We start from the raw sequence: 17,526 nt of genomic DNA, 5'->3' as shown, positions 1-17,526 counted from the left end.
GTTGAATTTGGATTTCATCTGACTGCATCTCAATTCTTGGGACTTTGCTTGGCACAGTCTTGACTTTTGAAAAACATCACGCACCGGCACATCTCAAAGAGACGAAACTTGAACACACACATATGTCGGCCAGCATGGATGGAACTGGCAAGGAATCTGGCGAACTCCGGCGGGTTGGTTGCATTGCCGCCCATCAACAAACCTACTCCCTGACGTAAACCGCAAAATGTCGTCGACCCTGTTGCTGGACTTGGCACGACGGGAGCGAGGCTCTCCACGGACAGTTACCGCCATTCATTATGGTTTCACGCCATCACAGCATCCACAGCCGTGAACATGGCCGTCGCCACGCCTTACACGCCTCCCACGCTTATAGCACCCTTTTGACCTTGGAGAGTCGCACAAGCAGAGGGCAATCAAGACAGGTCTCACCACCACGGCTTGCATAGCTGATGGAGGGGCCAAAAGGGGCCAAAGGGGGCCAAAGGAGGCGTTGTGCCTGGACTCGTACCAATGTCCAAGTCAAACCGCTAGAAAAGCACAATGTAAACAGCATCTTTTAGGATTGTGTCTACTTTGTCACCCTAGCTAGAGAAGCGGGCCCCGAGTTGGTTGGTCTCGAACTTGCCTCGAAACAATCAACTCCATCCAAGTGGTAACTTGGAAGGGGGGCCAAGCATATGTACGACGTCACCAGAATTCCTGCGATATCTCTCCTCTGGCATCTGCTTTCCCCTTTGGAACCACTTCCCCGTACCTGGGAATACCGCCGAGAGATCACCACCTTTCTCTTCAATCAAGTTCGCCTGTTGGCGTCAGGTCCGCCGACCCTGACACCACATGGAAGACCTGCGCAGCCTTGTGGTGGCACAAAAGGGTCCTCTGGGCTTTGAATGGATGGACTGTGTCTTCTTCCAATGCTTCCATCCGTCGTCCACCACACATTATCCTGGCTCAATATCCCGGCTGTAATGTTGGCGTCTGCAACCTGCGCTTCCGCGGCGTCTCTTGTTTCCATCCCGCACAATGGGGGGACGAAGGTGCTTTAACTTTGGGGGTAGCTGATGCACGACACAATTGAGGCGCCAGCCATGGAGCCCCTTTGGAGACATGCCTCATTTAAAGCATTCTCTTACAGAGTCTCAAGGGGGGTGGCTACGAATATGGACACTCGCCGTCACCTTGAAACTTATTTTTCTTGCTATGCCATGTTTGTATTGTTTCAACAACGGACTTGACGGTTCATAAACAGTACCCTGAGCGTCGATCTCCCTCGGCCCCAGATCTAAATCAGAACACTAATATCCCTTCAGATGTCAGTCATGCACGACAGCAATCAGGGTCGTCACCCAGTTCGGGGTCCTCCAGTCCTTGATAGCCTCAGCTCCATGACCCTGAAACAGCCGCCAACCCGGAAAGGGAACGCTTTAAATGGGTCAACACCAACGAAGAAACATGGCACACAAGAGGCGATCAAGGCCATGTGGTTTCGTGGCTTCAGCCAGAAACAATCAGTCAGGAATATTTTCATGTGCGCATTTGTAACAGAGGCGGTAGCCGCTCGGCCGGTATTGACCATCGCTGATGATACCAGCCACATGTTCGCAACCCGGGGACTGCGAGAAACAGCATGAAAACCAACACCCATCTCAGGGGTTAGGGTAAGGGTTAAACAGCCATGTAAGAAGCCGTTGCCGCGGTGCAGGCAAGTGGGCGAGTGGCCTGGCCAGTGCATTGCCCAAAGCTGCTATTTCGGAAACGCGTGAAACAATGGAGTGAACAATTATTATGTGTTTGTCTCAATTATAACGTTCATCAAATGAGGTGGGTACTCCCGTCTTCAGCAAGAGGAAGGAAGCCATGCGGCACCTTCAAGATGGATGTCGTCAAATCGTACGAGAAGTATCCGCATAATCTTTGGTTCATGGAACGTTTGGAAAGGTACGTATACGTACATCTTACTCACCGCGGTGAACCCGAGCTCGAGCACCAAGACCTCACCGAGCCAACAACGCTTCAAGGACACCGTCACAACTCCGGTTTCACAAACACGAACGAAGTCGGACGAATCTTCCAAGCATACAATAGTCACAAATAATCCAATCCCGCCAAGACTCCACCTAGTTTGATGCCAAACTTCCACTCGGCTCATTATACTTTTGAACCTTCCAATCCAAAATCCGGATTCAGCCTCATTAAACGCCTACGCGCCGAAGCGGGAACGTCATCCAAATCACTCTCCATCTCATTATTGTCTCGGATCCAGTCCAGTGCAACAGAAACCTCAAAATCCACAAGGGGCTTATTTCGGGATAATTTCCGACGACGAAACGAAACAACAACAACAGCGGCAAGGCGGAAAAGATCGGCTTAACGGGTTGAACGCTGTCGATATCACATTCACAGTTCAGACCAGAGCTCTTCTGTCTGTGAGACAAATTGCACCATTAGAATAGGTTCGGAATCAACCTAGATCTAAAAGAAGGGACAAGATAACGGGCCCACTGGAAACGACGTCACACAAGACCTCTATTCAGTTCAGTTCAGTTCAGTTCGGCTAGGGAGCATCATACAGACTTGAGCCAAGTCCATCACCGCAACACGGACCACCGGTTTTAGTTTCATCAAGCAGCACTCACTCTCATCATATCAACTCACCTCTAGTCCTCTACCACTTCCATCACATCATATCACACTTTCAAAATGGCAACCACAACCACCCAGCCCCTCTCCCCTCAAAATGTCCCTTCAGCAACCACATCCCACATTGTCCCAAAATCCACCTCCCCTCCCACAGAACAAGAAGACTACAACACCCAAATCGACGCCCTCCTCACTCGCTACCTCTTTCTCTTGAATGAGTACACCACCCTCCGCTCTACTTTATCCAGCCTGCAGGCTGGTATGTACCAGAACTTGGCGCGAGCGAATTTTGCTGCTGAGCGCGGGATGAGGTACGGGAAGGAGTACTTTGATGAGAGGATGGTTGCTAGTAGGAGAGTGAGGATTTCGTCGAGGACGGCGAGAGGGGAAGAGACTGGGGAGGAAGGCAAGGGGCAGGAGGAAGGAAAGAGGGAGGAAAAGGTGGAAGGGGAAAAGGTGATGGAGTGGAGGATTGTAAAGGTTGATTTTGATGAGAAGGGGAATCAGGTTGTGAAGGAGAAGGAGAAGGAGAAGGAGAAGGCCACTCAACAAGAAGGCAACCAACCCTCAGAACAAGACCAAGACCACGACTCACGAACTACCACGAACCCAGAAACGGCCCGCCACCAAAAGGAGGACAACAGTCCCGAGAAGAGCGATGACAAACCTGACGACGACGACAAGAAAACTAAAATCAAGAAAATCCGCAACGACCCCCTCCGCTGGTTCGGCCTCCTCACCCCGCTTCCTCTCCGCCAAGCCCAGTCCCAGGCAATCCAAGCGGTTGAGCAAATCATTCCGCGGCTGGTGACGGTTAATGCGGAGATGGTGCAGGTGGAGATTGAAGTGAGGAGGGCGAGGAAGAGGAGGGAGAAGGCGGCTGGTGTTAAGGCTAAGGCGGTGACGGCTGCTGAGGGTGTTGTTGGGGCTAGTGCTTAGCTAAGTTGGAGGTAGAGAAGGGACAGAGGAGGAAGGATGCAGATGGAATAGGGAAGGATAGATCAGAGAGGGAGAGGACAAGCGAAAAAGACTTGAATGAGAATAAGACTTGTTTGAGATGGGAATGGTGAAAACGATGGCATATAAGTGGTAATAAACCAGCTCCGGCTCGACCGGACATTCACCCACCAAAGCAACCGTAAACTCCCACCGTGGTGAGTTTCGATGATGAGACTGAACTGCAGGCAGGCAGCTGATGATATCTCTATCTCTATCTCTATCTCTATCTCTATCTATCTCTCTTCTATGTCACCATACAGTCACTACCGCCTTTGGTCTAGCTACTGCGTCAAACACGGGTGTTATTCCCGCTAGTGTAGCAATGGAGGAATGACTTCCCCTCACCGTTTTGCTTAATCACCATCAGGGAAGATATCAGTAACTGAGAGAGTCAAATCAACATGTCTGATTCTGATTTATTCTCCTCTTCCAGCAACAACAACTCCTTCCGCAGACTCTCACATATCACTTTAACTGTCATGTTTGTGAAAACCATAGAAAGTTGACAATCATCATGAGGATACCTTTACTCTCCTCAGCAGCTATCGTACTAGCTATCGGAAGCCAATTAGCCCAAGCATGCCATGACCATGAACATAAAGGCAATGACAACAAACAATGGACGATAACACCCGAAGAACTAGCTGAGCTGGAAGAGTAAGAAAGGAAATGGGGAACGGATGTAAGTATCACCTCATCATCCAACATTCACTGGAAACCTGACATGTCTGGCCAAATGGCCAAAGCTAATATGGAAGGCGGGTTGGAAAAAATAGTGGTCATTCTCAGGCATAGCTACCTTTGCCCACCTCAAGCACGTCAAGTGCCTTACTACACCGAGCGAGAAGTTCGATATTGGGATTATAGGGGCGCCGTTTGATACTGCGACTAGTTATCGGCCTGGTTTGTGACCTTTACTTTCCGTTGACTTCATAAGGACCTTTTTACTGTTTGGCTACCCTTTCACTACTCACCCGCCGACCTACCCTTTCCACTCACTGTTCACCACTCAGCTACCTCACCTCACTATCTTACCTCACTACCCCACGTACCTCACCACACCCATCTCGCCCCCTCCTTCCCCCGCGCCATCCGCCAAGCCTCCAGCCGCCAAACCTCCTTCCGCGGCTTCAACCCGCGCGCAGGCATCAATCCCTACGCGAGCTGGGCAGCCATCATAGACTGTGGAGATATTCCTATCACGCCGTTTGATGATGCTGTGGCGCTGGAGCAGATGAGTGAGGCGTTTTTGGAACTTGAGTTGAGGAGTCCTCACGGGAAGGGGGATGGGAAGGTAAACTTGAAGGAAAGGGGAAAACCAAAGTTGATTACCCTCGGCGGTGACCACAGTTTGGCGCTGCCGGCTTTGAGAGCTTTGAAGAAGGTGTATGGGCGGGAAGTGAGGGTTGTTCATTTTGATGGTTAGTCCTCCCTTTCACTTTCCCTTGCTTCACTCACACACCACTTACCACCTCACCTACCTCGTCTCTTCGACCGTCTTGACAACGGCGTGGTCTGGTCCAAGACTCGACAAAAAGTTGCTGAAAACAACCACAAAAAACAGCCCACCTAGACACCTGGCACCCAGCCAAATACCCCTCCGCCTGGCCCTCTTCCCAATTCCACTTCAGTCCTTCCGGCATCATCAACGCTATCTTGGAGCAGTTTGATTTATCTGATCCAGACCCGGACCCAATGTATTTGAGTATCGACATTGATGTCCTTGATCCGGCGTTTGCCCCGGGAACGGCACCCCGGAACCCGGAGGGTGGACGACGAGGGAGCTGATTAGGATTTTGAGAGGACTGGTGGATGTGCTGAATATCGTGGGAGTGGACGTGGTGGAGGTTAGTCCGGCGTATCAGGGCAGGGGGGAGGAGACGGCATTGGCGGGGGCGCAGGTTGTTTATGAGTTTTGACGGGGATGGTTAAGAGGGAGTTGATGGATAATTCTAGGGAGGAGAGGGTGGGGGGTGAAGGTGAGGCTCATGATGAGCTGTGAAGGTATTCCCTCACAGATGAAGTTACACCTGGCCTTCTTCTGTCGCGCTCAGGGAGGTTGAGAGCTAGCTGCCGAGGCCAATGGTAATAAGAAGCTCGCATACTATCCGGTAGTCGTTGGAGTCACACTTCCCGACAACCAAGCCATTCATTCCCATTCCTCTGAGAATGAGAACGGTGAGTACCTAGAACTGACCCGAATTATGAGGCAGCTGACTCACCGGCGGTCAGACCTTTCGTCTGATAACGGATATTTGTTCTGGACTCCCGTGCTATGTCATCCTGTGACACGGGATGAATCATGAACACCCCCCGGATATTTGGCCAGATGTTTCAATTCGTGCCATTGAGTGCCGAGACTTGTAAAGTAATGCCATTGACTGAAAGCAGTCATGTTTGGGTCGTGTTGGTCGACCTTTCCATAGAGGTATGCTGAGAGGATCAGGAAGGTAAGTCTAGGCTGTTATCGCGAAAGGGTGTTGTTAGAGGGTCGATAGGTCGTTGTCGATCATAGGTACAATGCAGGAACCCTCGGGCGAGTATCAATGAAATGCCGGAGAGATAACGCGGTACCTCGTTATCTTTTGGTTGTTAGTTACCTAGGTACATGCTTCTACCTTCGTCTAGTATATCGAACGAGATCTATGCCGAACTATTCCAAACCTCACAATGCCGAGATATGATGCCTAGGTGCGACTTAGGAAGGCATATACAAGGTTATATAGCACTTTAGCTATAGGAATAAAATGATTAGTTAGATGTTTAAACACCTCGGAAGGTTGACCAGAGGTCTCGAGCTAACAGACAAACCTGTATTGGACTGTAATTTGCAGTGATGTTCCCGTCTGGTGTTCTAGACAGCACAAGGGATAGGGAAGGGGTGAGTCACGACGTCGCTCCCCGTAGCGCTAACAGCGACCCCTTCTGCCCCGCGTGCGATACATTTAACATTTTGGCCCGACCCCACCATCCCATCCTCCCCCACCCGCCGTCCCGTCCGTCCCCATTTACTTTTCTGCATCCACTTGGGCCGCTCAAATCTTGGGTCTTGTTTTGTCTCTTTTTGCGACACGACACATATTCCCAAAATGGCGACACCACAAGAGCTCGCCGATCGCACAAAAAGCGAGGCCAAGGTCTACATCGACACGGTCGCCGGCAAGGACGACGAGTCGGCCGATGGCTCCGAGGCCAAGCCCTTCCAGTCGCTGTACCACGCCCTCATCCAGAACCTCGATAAGCCCGCGCCCACATACCTCACCAAGGTCGCCCCCAAGGAGGGCTCTACCGATGGCCCAACATGGGAGGAGGCCGCCAAGAGCGCCATGAAGAAGGCCGTCGGCCGCGTCGACCAGTACAAGAAGAAGCTGCAGAAGGAGAAGGAGGCCCTCAAGAAGGAGGAGGAGGAGCGCCAGCAGCGTCTCAAGAACCTCGAGGACGCCAAGAAGATCGTTCTCAAGGAGGACCCTTCCCTGCCCGAGGCCGTCCGCATCCGTCTCAACAACAAGTCCATCGAGCTCGGCGATGAGTCCAAGAAGGGCACCCGCGTCAAGGTCTATGGCCGCATCCACCGTCTCCGCGCCCAGAAGCACGCCACCTTCCTTACCCTCAAGGACGGCTACGGCTTCCTCCAGTGCGTCCTGCCCGCTGGCGACCTCACCAAGAACTACGACGCTCTCTTGTTCGCCCAGGAGACCGCCCTCGTCCTCTACGGTGAGCTCAAGAAGCTCCCTGCCGGTGCCACTGCCCCCGATGGCCGTGAGCTTCAGGTCGACTACTTCAAGGTCCTCGGCCACGCCCCCAGCGACACCGAGGCCATCACCAACAAGGTCTCCCGTGACCAGGATGCTTGGGATGCTGCCATGCTTGACAACAGGCACTTGGTCCTCCGTGGCGAGAACGCCTCTGCTCTCATGAAGCTCCGCGAGTTCGTCGAGCTGGCTTTCGTCGATACCTACCGTGAGCTCGAGTTCCGCAAGGTCTCTCCCCCGGCCATGGTCCAGACCCAGGTCGAGGGTGGTTCTACCCTCTTCAAGTACGACTACTACGGCGAGGAGGCCTACCTTACCCAGTCCTCCCAGCTGTACCTCGAGACCGTCCTTGCCTCCATGGGCCAGGTCTACTGCATTGAGAAGTCTTTCCGTGCCGAGAAGTCTCTTACCCGTCGCCACTTGTCCGAGTACACCCACGTCGAGGCCGAGATAGACTTTATCGAGTTTAGCGACCTTCTCGACCATCTCGAGGAGATCATCTCCAAGGTCGTCGACCGTGTTCTCAATGACGAGACTGCCGCCGGCTACCTCAAGGTTCTCAACCCCGAGTTCAAGAAGCCCGAGAAGTTCCTCCGCATGAAGTACGAGGAGGCCATCGAGTGGCTCAACAAGCAGGATCCCCCTATCCTCAACGAGGAGGGCAACCCCCACGTCTTCGGTGACGATATCGCCGAGGCTGCCGAGCGCAGGATGACTGACATCATCAACCGCCCTATCCTTCTCACCCACTTCCCCGTCGAGATCAAGGCTTTCTACATGAAGAAGGACCCCAACGATCTCCGCGTTACCGAGTCCGTCGACGTCCTCAGTAAGTCTTTTCTTTTTCCTGAACTCCGACCCATTCCATGATCCGAAGCTAACAAATACTCCAGTGCCCGGCGTCGGCGAGATCGTCGGTGGCTCCATGCGTATGGATGACTACGACGAACTGATCGAGGCCTACAAGAAGAACGGCATCGGCCACGAGCCCTACTTCTGGTACACCGACCAGCGCAAGTACGGCACCTCCCCCCACGGCGGCTACGGTCTCGGTCTCGAGCGTTTCCTCGCCTGGATGGCCAACCAGCACTCGGTCCGCACGACCTGCTTGTACCCCCGCTTCATGGGCCGTTGCAAGCCTTAAATGTCGTTAGGAAAGACTTGGAGTGGAGTTACGGCTAGGGGTGAGGTTGAGGTTGTGGTTGTGATTGTGGCTGGGGAGGAAAGAAGAAGAAGAGCTGTGGTCATTCGTTGTTCTTCATGTATGGGAGCAGCAGAAAAAAACGCAGGGCGTCTACTACTGCTTCGGAAGGAGAAGAAAGACCAAAAAAGAGAAATAGAGGAGGTGAGATGTCATGAGGGAGAAAAAAAACAAAAGAAAACGAAAAAGGTTCTTTAGCTAAAGAAACGCGCGCGTGGAGGAGGAGTCTGGCGCAAACGAAGGTTTATAGCAGCGAATATTTACGGACCTAACTAACTACCATGGAATTTTTTTGAATTTTTTTTCTTTGTTAATTTTCATCATCATCATCATCGTCGTCGTTGAAGCCTACAATCTAATCTAACTAACCCTGGTATGTTTGTTAGGTAGTTTGGTACAAAAAAAAAAGCGCCCAAATTCCACGTTCGAGCAAGCCACTGAGAGAGTAAAGAAAACATTCGGGGATTTTGAACGAAGGGGGCCTGCCATTCTTATATATCCTTTCAACTTTCAAAACCGAGAGAGAGAGAGAGAGAGACGGAGAGAAGCATAACAACAAGACAGAGTGAGACAGAAAAAGGCTTTGTGCAGTGGCGTCCTATACCTTAGAAGTACCTAGTCTCGGTATCTACAATTATTTCAAACGAAAACTCAAAGGAGGCCAATAAGAGCTCCAAATTTCCCCCCTGTTTACCCCCGGTCCGAAGTACCAAATTAAGAAACACAAACCAATCTTCTATGGTATTACACACTTCTTGGGATTTTGCCAGCGCAGGTGATAACGTTGTTTCCAAAGGTCATTCATTCATTGTAATTGCCGTTGCCGTTACCGTTGTTTCCGTTGCCGCCGCTGGCAAATTTTTATTTATTTATTTTTTTGCGTCATTATGTACCAGTACTCAAAAACATGGTGGGATCAACCAATAATACGTTTGTCAAGTCCAAGTCCAAGTCGATGATCCCATTCATCCCATCCATCCCATCCATCCCGGTGATATCGGAGAACATGCTATCCATGTTGGCAATGTCTTCAAGCGGGAGCGGGATAATGTATTGTTGGTTGTTGGCGTCGACGTCGAAATCAGACATGGATGATGAAGGGCCCAGTCCTCCAGTACCGTCACCGACGATGGTGTTGTTGTTGTTGTTGTTGTTGTTGTTGTTGTTGTTAGGGAACATGCCGGTGGTGGATGTGGATGGGTTGTTGTTCATGGTTCGGTGAGGTAATGGGTTGTGGACTACTGGCGGCCGGGATGTCTGATTGCCGGGCCGAGCCATCAAATGAGGAGGTCCCATCATGACAGTCGCAGGTCCTGGGCCCCAGCCATCGTTGAATTCGTCACTGTTTCCGGTGGTGGTGAGGAGATTTGGTGATGATGCGGCTGCCGTTGTTGGCTGGTGGTGGTTGTACTGATGCTGAGAGTTGGAGGGGAGTGCGGAGCTGCCGAACTTGAAGAGGTCCGAAAGGTCGATGCGTTCGATGAAGGATGGCTCTTCGTAGTGGACCCGTCTTCGTTTATTGGTTTCCGGTGCCATTCCCGGTCCGCCGCTTCCATCGTCGCTGGTCACTGTGTCATTACCAGTTTGCTTGCTCGGACACTGAATACCACCACCACTACAAGCACCAAGTTCACTTTCCGGTGGTGGTGGTCCGACTCCCGCCGCCGCCGCTCCTCCCCCATTTTCGTTCAGATTCCCACCACAAGCTTGCGCCGCTGTCACTCCTAACGGACACCCACCACCACCACCACCACCGCTGGCTCCTTCTGGTATGATCCTACCCCCACCGCCCATAGGCATCATTCTCGGCACCAGCGGCCTCCCGCCATTCTTTGTATACCTCGACACAGCCGTCCTGACCAGCAGGGGAATGCCATGGTTGCAGCACCCATACCTCTTGATGTTAGGAAGATTGAAGTAAGCTCCGACGTCGCTTTGCTCTATGTCGAGTAGGAGTTGGTTGAGGTAGGCGCGAGTGACAACGTGCTGCCGGCCAATGGACTCCATGCATTCGTTGAGAAATTTGAGTTCGGAGCCTAGCCAGGGCGGGAGTGAGATGGGTGACGGCGAAGAAAAGGCTTCTTTGGCGAGGTCAATGTAGACTGTCGAAGCGCAGTAGAGGGAGAGGGCTACCAAGGGGGTTTTCTGTTAGGAAGTCGTTAGTATGTATATTTACCAGCGGTGGCAGAGGACAGGAGAAAACACCACTTACGTAAGGGGTGGTGGTCTCTCTGACCAGTCTCATGATCTTCACGACTTCCCTCGCAGCATTCAGTCTCCTCACTTTACTCCTTTCGCCCAGTCGCTTGTCGAGCCTATGCTTCTTGATCGCATCACAAGCAGCGCTATGAAGGCAGACTACAGACGCGTGTAGATCCAGATTAACCTGCAACGCCACCGTATCCGTGATGTTCGTAGGCAGTCGGAACTTCTCGGGTAGGAACATAAAAGCATTACTCAAGGTATTGTCAAGCTCACGATGGCGATTCCAGTATGGGCCGTTTTGAAGGTCGTCAGGCCGGTCCGACACTTTGGGTCGGTGCACATGGTTGAGCAGTTCGTTGAAGATATAGCTTATGACGACGCTACTAGCGAAGGAGGAATAAGAAGAGCCGGCAAAAGCTTCTTGGAGCGTGGGCGAGTCTTCATGAAGACCTGTGTTGAAGGCATCTTCAGAGGCAGGAAGATGGGTTGTGGTCTGCTACGACGTTAGTCTCAATACGTCAAAGAAATCCCGTCAAATGTATGTCCTTACGTCTTTCACGTCAATCAGGATAGGCCACCCAGTGTTCATGGTGACATGAACGTTAACACAATAAGCACCCCAGAATGTTCTTCGACGTTCTTCTAATTCCACCCAGCTCTTGGCAGGAGGTAGGACGGGCCCATCGGATCCTTCTGCGCCTTCTAAAGGGTCATCGAGTCGTTGAAGTCCTAGCATGTGCACAAGCCTGGCACACCTTGCAGCAGTCATTGCGGCCCTGGTGAACAGCATACTGCGGGCCTCGTTGATGACAGTTATAATCAACGCTTGGGCGTGATGGAGCGTTATAAAATGCTCACCGAGTCCCTGATGATCTACAATCAGCTTGGGAAACATTTGACTACAATTCAAATTGACTAACCTTCAGTTCATCAGCCTCCAAGTACTGACGGGCACGGTGATAAAAGACATCATAGTAACGGTCGTGCATGGGATGCCCCTTTGCCGCGTTTGCCCATATGGCGTACTGTAAACACATAGGCGGACGCATATGCGTGGGCGAGTAGAAGGCTCGCATGTAATTTCCTTGATGGACGATGGGTACGATCTTTGGCTGAAACTGGAAAAACAGTCGATGTCTTTATGTCCCGTTATGTTAGCATATCCTACCAGATATGACAATTGGAGAGGGAACTCACAGCTCCTCAATCATTTCAAAAGGTGGTAAGCCCTCGAATCTTCCTAGCTCAATTAGGTCGTCACTGAAGCCTCCGATGCCAGTCGTTCCCGCTCGAGGCGCATCAAAAGGTTGAGGTGAGTGTGGTCGCTTTGACGAAGTTACTCTCTCAGGTGCCGGGACAGCTTCCATGGGACTAGCTTCTTCCGATGCTGATCCATGAGACACAAAGCCAAAGGAGTAGTTGGCTTGTTCAGAACCTGATACTGTCCCTTCTGGTGGTTCATCCAAGCTAGTCGTAGCACTCATCCTGTCGAGGCCATGAGTAGCACTCACATCATCACTTGTACCCTGGTTATCAGGGCCCAGGGACTGCTTGGTGACATTTCGAATGAGGCCTTCCACTTGAGCTATGGTTGGCAATGTTAGCTGGCTTAGCCCGTGGGTCGGACGAGGAGAAATGACTTGCCCAATCTCTCTTCCAGTTCCTTCACATTTCGCCGCTTGAAGTTCGGTTTTCTCCTTGATTCAGGATACACACACTCTCCCCCGGCCGCCCCACATCGTGTGCATACCGGCTTTTTGCGATCACCTAGATCAAGAGTCAAAACAAAGTTAGATGCTTAAATCAGTCGATGGAATGGAGTGTTATGAGCGGGATGCGTCCACATTGCTGACAGTATACTGACATTTCAGCTTTCGACTCCTACATGTCACACACGCCAATGGTTCGAGATTCGAGTCTGATGGTCCAGCAACTGGAGAGGTTCGTACTAATTGTTGGTCCCTTGACCCAACTCTCGACGACCCTTCTGCTGCGGTCGTTGTGATCCCCGGGTTGTCGCTGGCCATCTTATGTCCGATAACCCCGTTATCCGCTTGCTGCCCAATTTAGTTAAGCGTGCTTGCCTGATTTGAAAGGCAAGACTTTCGTCGATATCGTAAACTCGCGGATTTGTTGCAAACAAGACGCGGAGAACAGACATCTGGCAACCGGGGATGATGAATGATTCCGAAGGCCGATTCAGATTGCTGCGACACGATATAACCTGGAACTCTGACCAGAATGAAGAAGGCTTTGGTAAGCACAACACCCTTTGCGTGGCTTCATCGCTGCTGCTGACTTCATCCAGTTGGAGCCTGTGGAGGAACGACAGGGATTTCGGACATTTCACGGGCAACACTTGGGCCGATGACCGAAGCGACCAGCTCGGACTGGGCTCTGTTAATGCACTAACATTGACCAACTTTACGCAGCCCGGAACGGATAGGTTTCTGATGAGCAAGTAACAAAGCGCAATCCCAACAGCGCTTGTAACAAGACACAGAGGGTTCGAAGTAGTTCGATATTTTTGCATTTTATATTGAATGTACTTAACCTGATACAAGCCAGGTTAGGCATTCTACCGTCCGCTAAACTCGAACTCGCAAATTGCATACGATTAAGAAGATTGAGAGCAAACGGAAGCAGTCATCTAAATCTCTTGTCAGCTGCCCAAGCGAGAGGCATATGGTAAGCCTCATTAGGACAGCTATATCTGCTGAGAAAAGAAAGGAACGGTGAATCAAGAAGAACATAAACCAACGGAAGTGAAATAGAAGGGAAATAAGAGAATGAGAGAACACAAACGTGCAGCACGACGATACTCAGCTGGGTTAAGGGCTCAGTAGAGCAGATCGATCCATGAAGGACTGCAGCAGGTGTGTTCAAACACGACAGCATCCAGCCAATGATTTGCTCCTCCTCCCTCAACTTTTGGCGAGCGATAGGCCGCTTCGAAACGGACTTTTTCTTTGAACCCAAAGTTGGTTTCGAGGAGGTTCTTCACCCACGCTATATCGCCGGACTGGTTCTCCTGTGCCTCCCAAACTCCGTCGTTGATGCTAAATTTGGTCCTGACAAGATACTGCAGGTAAATCTTGAGAGTATAGCGCTCATGTTGGCACGGAGCCGCGTAGGCAGGGTTCCGAGAAGGGTCCCAGAAGTCGCACATGTCCTTTGACTTCGCATTGAGCGAAACTGACCAGAGAAGCCTGTCCAGGAGTGCAGATCCGATCTTCTTGCGTCTCCAAGAGGTATGGACATACACGTGGGCCTCTACAGTGGCCCTGCTAGTGCCTGCGTAACTGCCAGCCAAACCGGGCTTCCAAACCGAGAGGTATGCGAATCCAAGAACCTCGCCTTCTTTGAAGCCGGGAGGGAGGACGTTCTGCTGTGACTGACTCGATTCGAATCTAATGCCATCCTTCAATGCGTCCATTCTAGCCGAGCCGCTAACGGCAACGATGAAGGGATATTCATGCCCATGGGTATCGGTAAGGATCTTCTCAAAGTCCGATGCTTCCAAAGGTGCAGAATCAAGTTTCTGGATGGCTTCGCTGTTGTAAATCGACGCCACTGCCTCCATATCGGGAGCTTCAGCGGGGCGCAAGTGGCATGGTACTTGGGGCACATTCAAGTCTGCGATGTTGACATTGAGCTGGCCACTGGGTGGCTGGCGGCCCCATGGTGGGACCTCTCCTCGATTGAAACGGTCACCTCTTGGGTGCGTGAGTTTTCGTCTGCGCAGTATCTCCGATGACCAGTTCATCTGGCGCCATTTGAGCTCCGGGTCCTGAGCCTCACTAGCTCGAGTCTCCGGGTGACTGAGAGGTGCGAGAAAGTATCCCGTCTCTGGGTTGATGTCACAGTTGAAGTGATCGCGCCTGGATTTAAAAGATGCCTTCGCGCTGACAGTTATGTTCTGGATCCATGCTTCCACCAGGTCTCTGTTGTACTCTTCGGTGTGAAGGCCTTCATCGTAGTTCACGCGTTCGTAAAAGTGTCCGAACCGTATTTTGGGACGCCCCATTTCATCGTTAAAGCGGTGCATGGGGACTTCGACGCCAATCTCGTTGCGAATGTCATGGGACATCTTGGAACTGGCTTCCTTGACTTCTTCAGGGTCATCACTAAGATGAAAGTCAGAGACTGAGAGAGGGCTCCGTTGCGAGCCTGAATAGTCAAACCGACGGGCAGGAAGTTCATGCTCCATGTAATCAGCAGGAGCCGGCGGGGGTCGATGATCTTTTGAAGGTAATCCTGTCCACCAAGGTGGCTCAGCCCCGCTCCCTCTTTTCCCTGTTGCCCGCGGTTTCTTCTCGGCTGTCCAGAGTTTCTTCTCTACTTGCCATGGTTTCTTCTTTGCGGCCCAAGGGTTTGCCGTCGCGTTACCATGATGAACGACGGCTTGATCGCCCTTCAGAGTGTGTGGACAGGTATTCGAGTTCTGGCTTCCGGCGCCAGCCGACTGACCGGTTTCGGTAGCTCGTGCGCCCCATCCTGTTTGGGAAGCACTTTCTCTTGTGGACATTCTGGAACTGTCCGCCTGAGGAGTCTTTTCCCATACAGATTCCTTGGGTCCGCCTGGGCTTGAGGGAACGTCAGACGGCCCCCTTGGCTGCTGCTGTACGCTCTGTCCTGGTGTAGAGGGAGTTTTTGTTTTGCTGAGGTCCAGAACTTTCCCGGTAGGGTCTTTGATGATAACGTGTCGACCTTGGTGACGGTGCCAAAGATGAGGAGGAACTCCCGGAACTGGCTTGATCTTTGGCTTACTGAAATTTTGGACGATAGCGAAAGGAATTGTTCCTCTGCCTGGCGGGGCACCTGAGTCCACCCATTTTCTGGGATCGAATCCTTGCTTGGCGGGAGCCTCGGATTTGCCTTCGTTGTTGGCAGTCATCTTCAATGACCTGTATAAACGGTGAACCGTGGTTAACATTTGATCAGTAAGCGTGGTAGTGCAAACACTCACCTTGTTAGGCGTTAAGAGGTTGACTGTCGCCGCGAGGAGGTTCCATTCAGCTCGCAAAGGCTGCTTGGTTCGGCGATCGAACAAGCCCAAAATGCAGATGGGTGATACACACCTAGGTGCAGGGCAGAAGAAGTAGCAGGTGATGTGCGTCTGTTCGAGACAGAGTACTGTGGTGAGTTGGTGAAATGCCGTTTATAAGCAGGTGATGTTGGATCGCCGTCAACTCCACGTCCTCGGCATGTTTGCCGTAGGTCGCAATGCTTCGACAGTCACCTAGCTCGTGTAGGTGCCCTCTAACGGGCACTGGGAGGTGAGGTAGGCCTCCGATTGCAGGTTCTTGGCGTGATATCAGTTGGATTGGAGTGGAAGTGCTGGAAGGGGCAAAGAGTTCGATAGTTCGCTAGAAGGAAGGGATAGCGACGACTGAAGTGTTTGTCGCACTCAGTCGGCGGAGTCGAATGGTGATCGCTGCCAGTCGTTGCGTTCTCCAGCGCCGTCCGAGAAAAAGATCTCGGCGCAGACCAAGAACGATGGTGGATTGTTGGGGGTGTTGGAGGAGGAAGGCGGAATATGTTGCGAGAGGCGGGATGTTGCAAGAAAGACAAAGCAGGAACAAGTGGCTGCAAGACTGCCCTTTTAAGGCGGGATTGAGCAGTTGCTGGTGCGGTGGTGAATGGGAGAAATGATGGGACGGCAAGTGCATCTCAAACAACGAAAAGTGACTGGCAGCTGCGGCGACCGGAACCTGAGATGAGGTTTGGCAGGCGGTGCGTACCTTCCTTCTAGTGAAGTGGCATTTTGGTGGAAGGTTGACGGAGGCTGGAAGGCGCGAATTGAAAATCCAGGTCCAGTTGCCATTCAAGTCCATTGCGACCGTCAATCACACACTCAGGCTGTAGTAATCGAGAAGAGGACTGAAGTGAAGAGGTGCATTCGGCCTCCAAGGTTAGTAACCAAGTCGTCTCTCTCATCCAACCTTGGACTGCAAAGGCCAACCCAGCTCAATGGAACTTGGCCAGTAGTTCAGAGGACAACATGACTGTCAATGAGCATATTTGCCGACGACACGCCAGTACAGCCCCCCCCCCCCCCCCCCCCCCCCCCCTCAGCATCATTCAAATAAATCGGCCTTGGCTCCGTGTCTCTGCTGGCATGCCCGCTTCAGTCGGTCGATTAGGCGGAGAGGCTGGACTTGAGCTTAGCAGTATCTTCCAAATTCGGCCCACTCCAGTGCGTGTGTGCTTCATGAATTTCAATGATATCACACAGAGTGAGTACTTCCTTGCACCATGTATGTGCTTTTATATTGTAGCCTCAACGTCCGAGGCCATCATTGAAAATGTCCAGAGAGAGCGGGCCGAATTCCCACTCCGGCACTCAAGGACGCCCAAAAGTTGAGAAATAAAAATAATGTGGGATTAGATGCACCTCGACATTGTCTCCTTTTTGCAACTCCGAGGCCGTTGCGCATATCGAATCAGAGTGTCTTCAGGTTGGTTGTAAGTGTTGACGTTGAGGGGCATCACGTGGGAGCAGAAACCAAGTACCCACATAAACAGAATGCACGACTTTGATTGGATCCAGTAGGTGGTAAAGGTGGGGACGGGAATGTATGCAACAGCAGGGGCAGCCGATGTTCATGTCCATCACCTTGGAATATCAACGACAGTACGATCAGATTCGTCGAACTGACAATACTTGGAGCAAATCAGTTTTTGTCAACCATTTCAATCTTTGGTTATATCACTGTACACAAA

The 17,526-nt window shown here is 51.7% G+C and overlaps 4 protein-coding genes across 4 annotated transcripts; 2 read left to right on the top strand and 2 right to left on the bottom strand.

The window, feature by feature from the left end:
• The first annotated feature begins 2,095 nt into the window (after positions 1-2,095).
• SMAC4_02217 (uncharacterized protein) lies at positions 2,096-3,983 on the top strand. The gene has a single exon (XM_003350456.3). The coding sequence runs from the start codon at positions 2,704-2,706 to the stop codon at positions 3,580-3,582; it is 879 nt and encodes a 292-aa protein (XP_003350504.2). The 5' UTR covers positions 2,096-2,703; the 3' UTR covers positions 3,583-3,983.
• A 2,725-nt stretch (positions 3,984-6,708) lies between these two features.
• Positions 6,709-8,953, top strand: SMAC4_02218 (uncharacterized protein). The gene is made up of 2 exons (XM_003350457.2): positions 6,709-8,223; positions 8,288-8,953. Exons 1-2 carry the CDS (start codon positions 6,732-6,734, stop codon positions 8,536-8,538), a joined length of 1,743 nt encoding a protein of 580 aa, XP_003350505.1. The 5' UTR covers positions 6,709-6,731; the 3' UTR covers positions 8,539-8,953.
• A 527-nt stretch (positions 8,954-9,480) lies between these two features.
• Positions 9,481-13,092, bottom strand: SMAC4_02219 (uncharacterized protein; the record flags this gene model as incomplete). The annotated part of the gene is made up of 7 exons (XM_066089730.1): positions 12,665-13,092; positions 12,445-12,567; positions 11,998-12,385; positions 11,721-11,937; positions 11,351-11,665; positions 10,808-11,293; positions 9,481-10,740 (listed from the first exon to the last, which is right to left on the bottom strand). Exons 1-7 carry the CDS (start codon positions 12,825-12,827, stop codon positions 9,481-9,483), a joined length of 2,952 nt encoding a protein of 983 aa, XP_065946918.1. The 5' UTR covers positions 12,828-13,092.
• A 547-nt stretch (positions 13,093-13,639) lies between these two features.
• Positions 13,640-15,736, bottom strand: SMAC4_02220 (uncharacterized protein; the record flags this gene model as incomplete). The annotated part of the gene is made up of 1 exon (XM_003350459.2): positions 13,640-15,736. One exon carries the CDS (start codon positions 15,734-15,736, stop codon positions 13,640-13,642), a length of 2,097 nt encoding a protein of 698 aa, XP_003350507.2.
• Between the last annotated feature and the right edge of the window lie 1,790 nt (positions 15,737-17,526).

This window comes from Sordaria macrospora, chromosome 4 (genome assembly GCF_033870435.1).
Source record: "Sordaria macrospora chromosome 4, complete sequence".
NCBI classification, from domain to species: Eukaryota; Fungi; Ascomycota; class Sordariomycetes; order Sordariales; family Sordariaceae; genus Sordaria; species Sordaria macrospora.
This window is presented reverse-complemented; position numbering and strand designations above follow the sequence as displayed.

What these genes read in the sequence shown, in the direction of transcription:
- SMAC4_02217 (XM_003350456.3), top strand. Translation starts at nt 2,704, where the DNA reads ATGGCAACCACAACCACCCAGCCCCTCTCCCCTCAAAATGTCCCTTCA.
- SMAC4_02218 (XM_003350457.2), top strand. Translation starts at nt 6,732, where the DNA reads ATGGCGACACCACAAGAGCTCGCCGATCGCACAAAAAGCGAGGCCAAG. An exon ending in CGAGTCCGTCGACGTCCTCA is followed by an intron (nt 8,224 to 8,287) that starts GTAAGTCTTTTC and finishes CAAATACTCCAG; the next exon opens with TGCCCGGCGTCGGCGAGATC.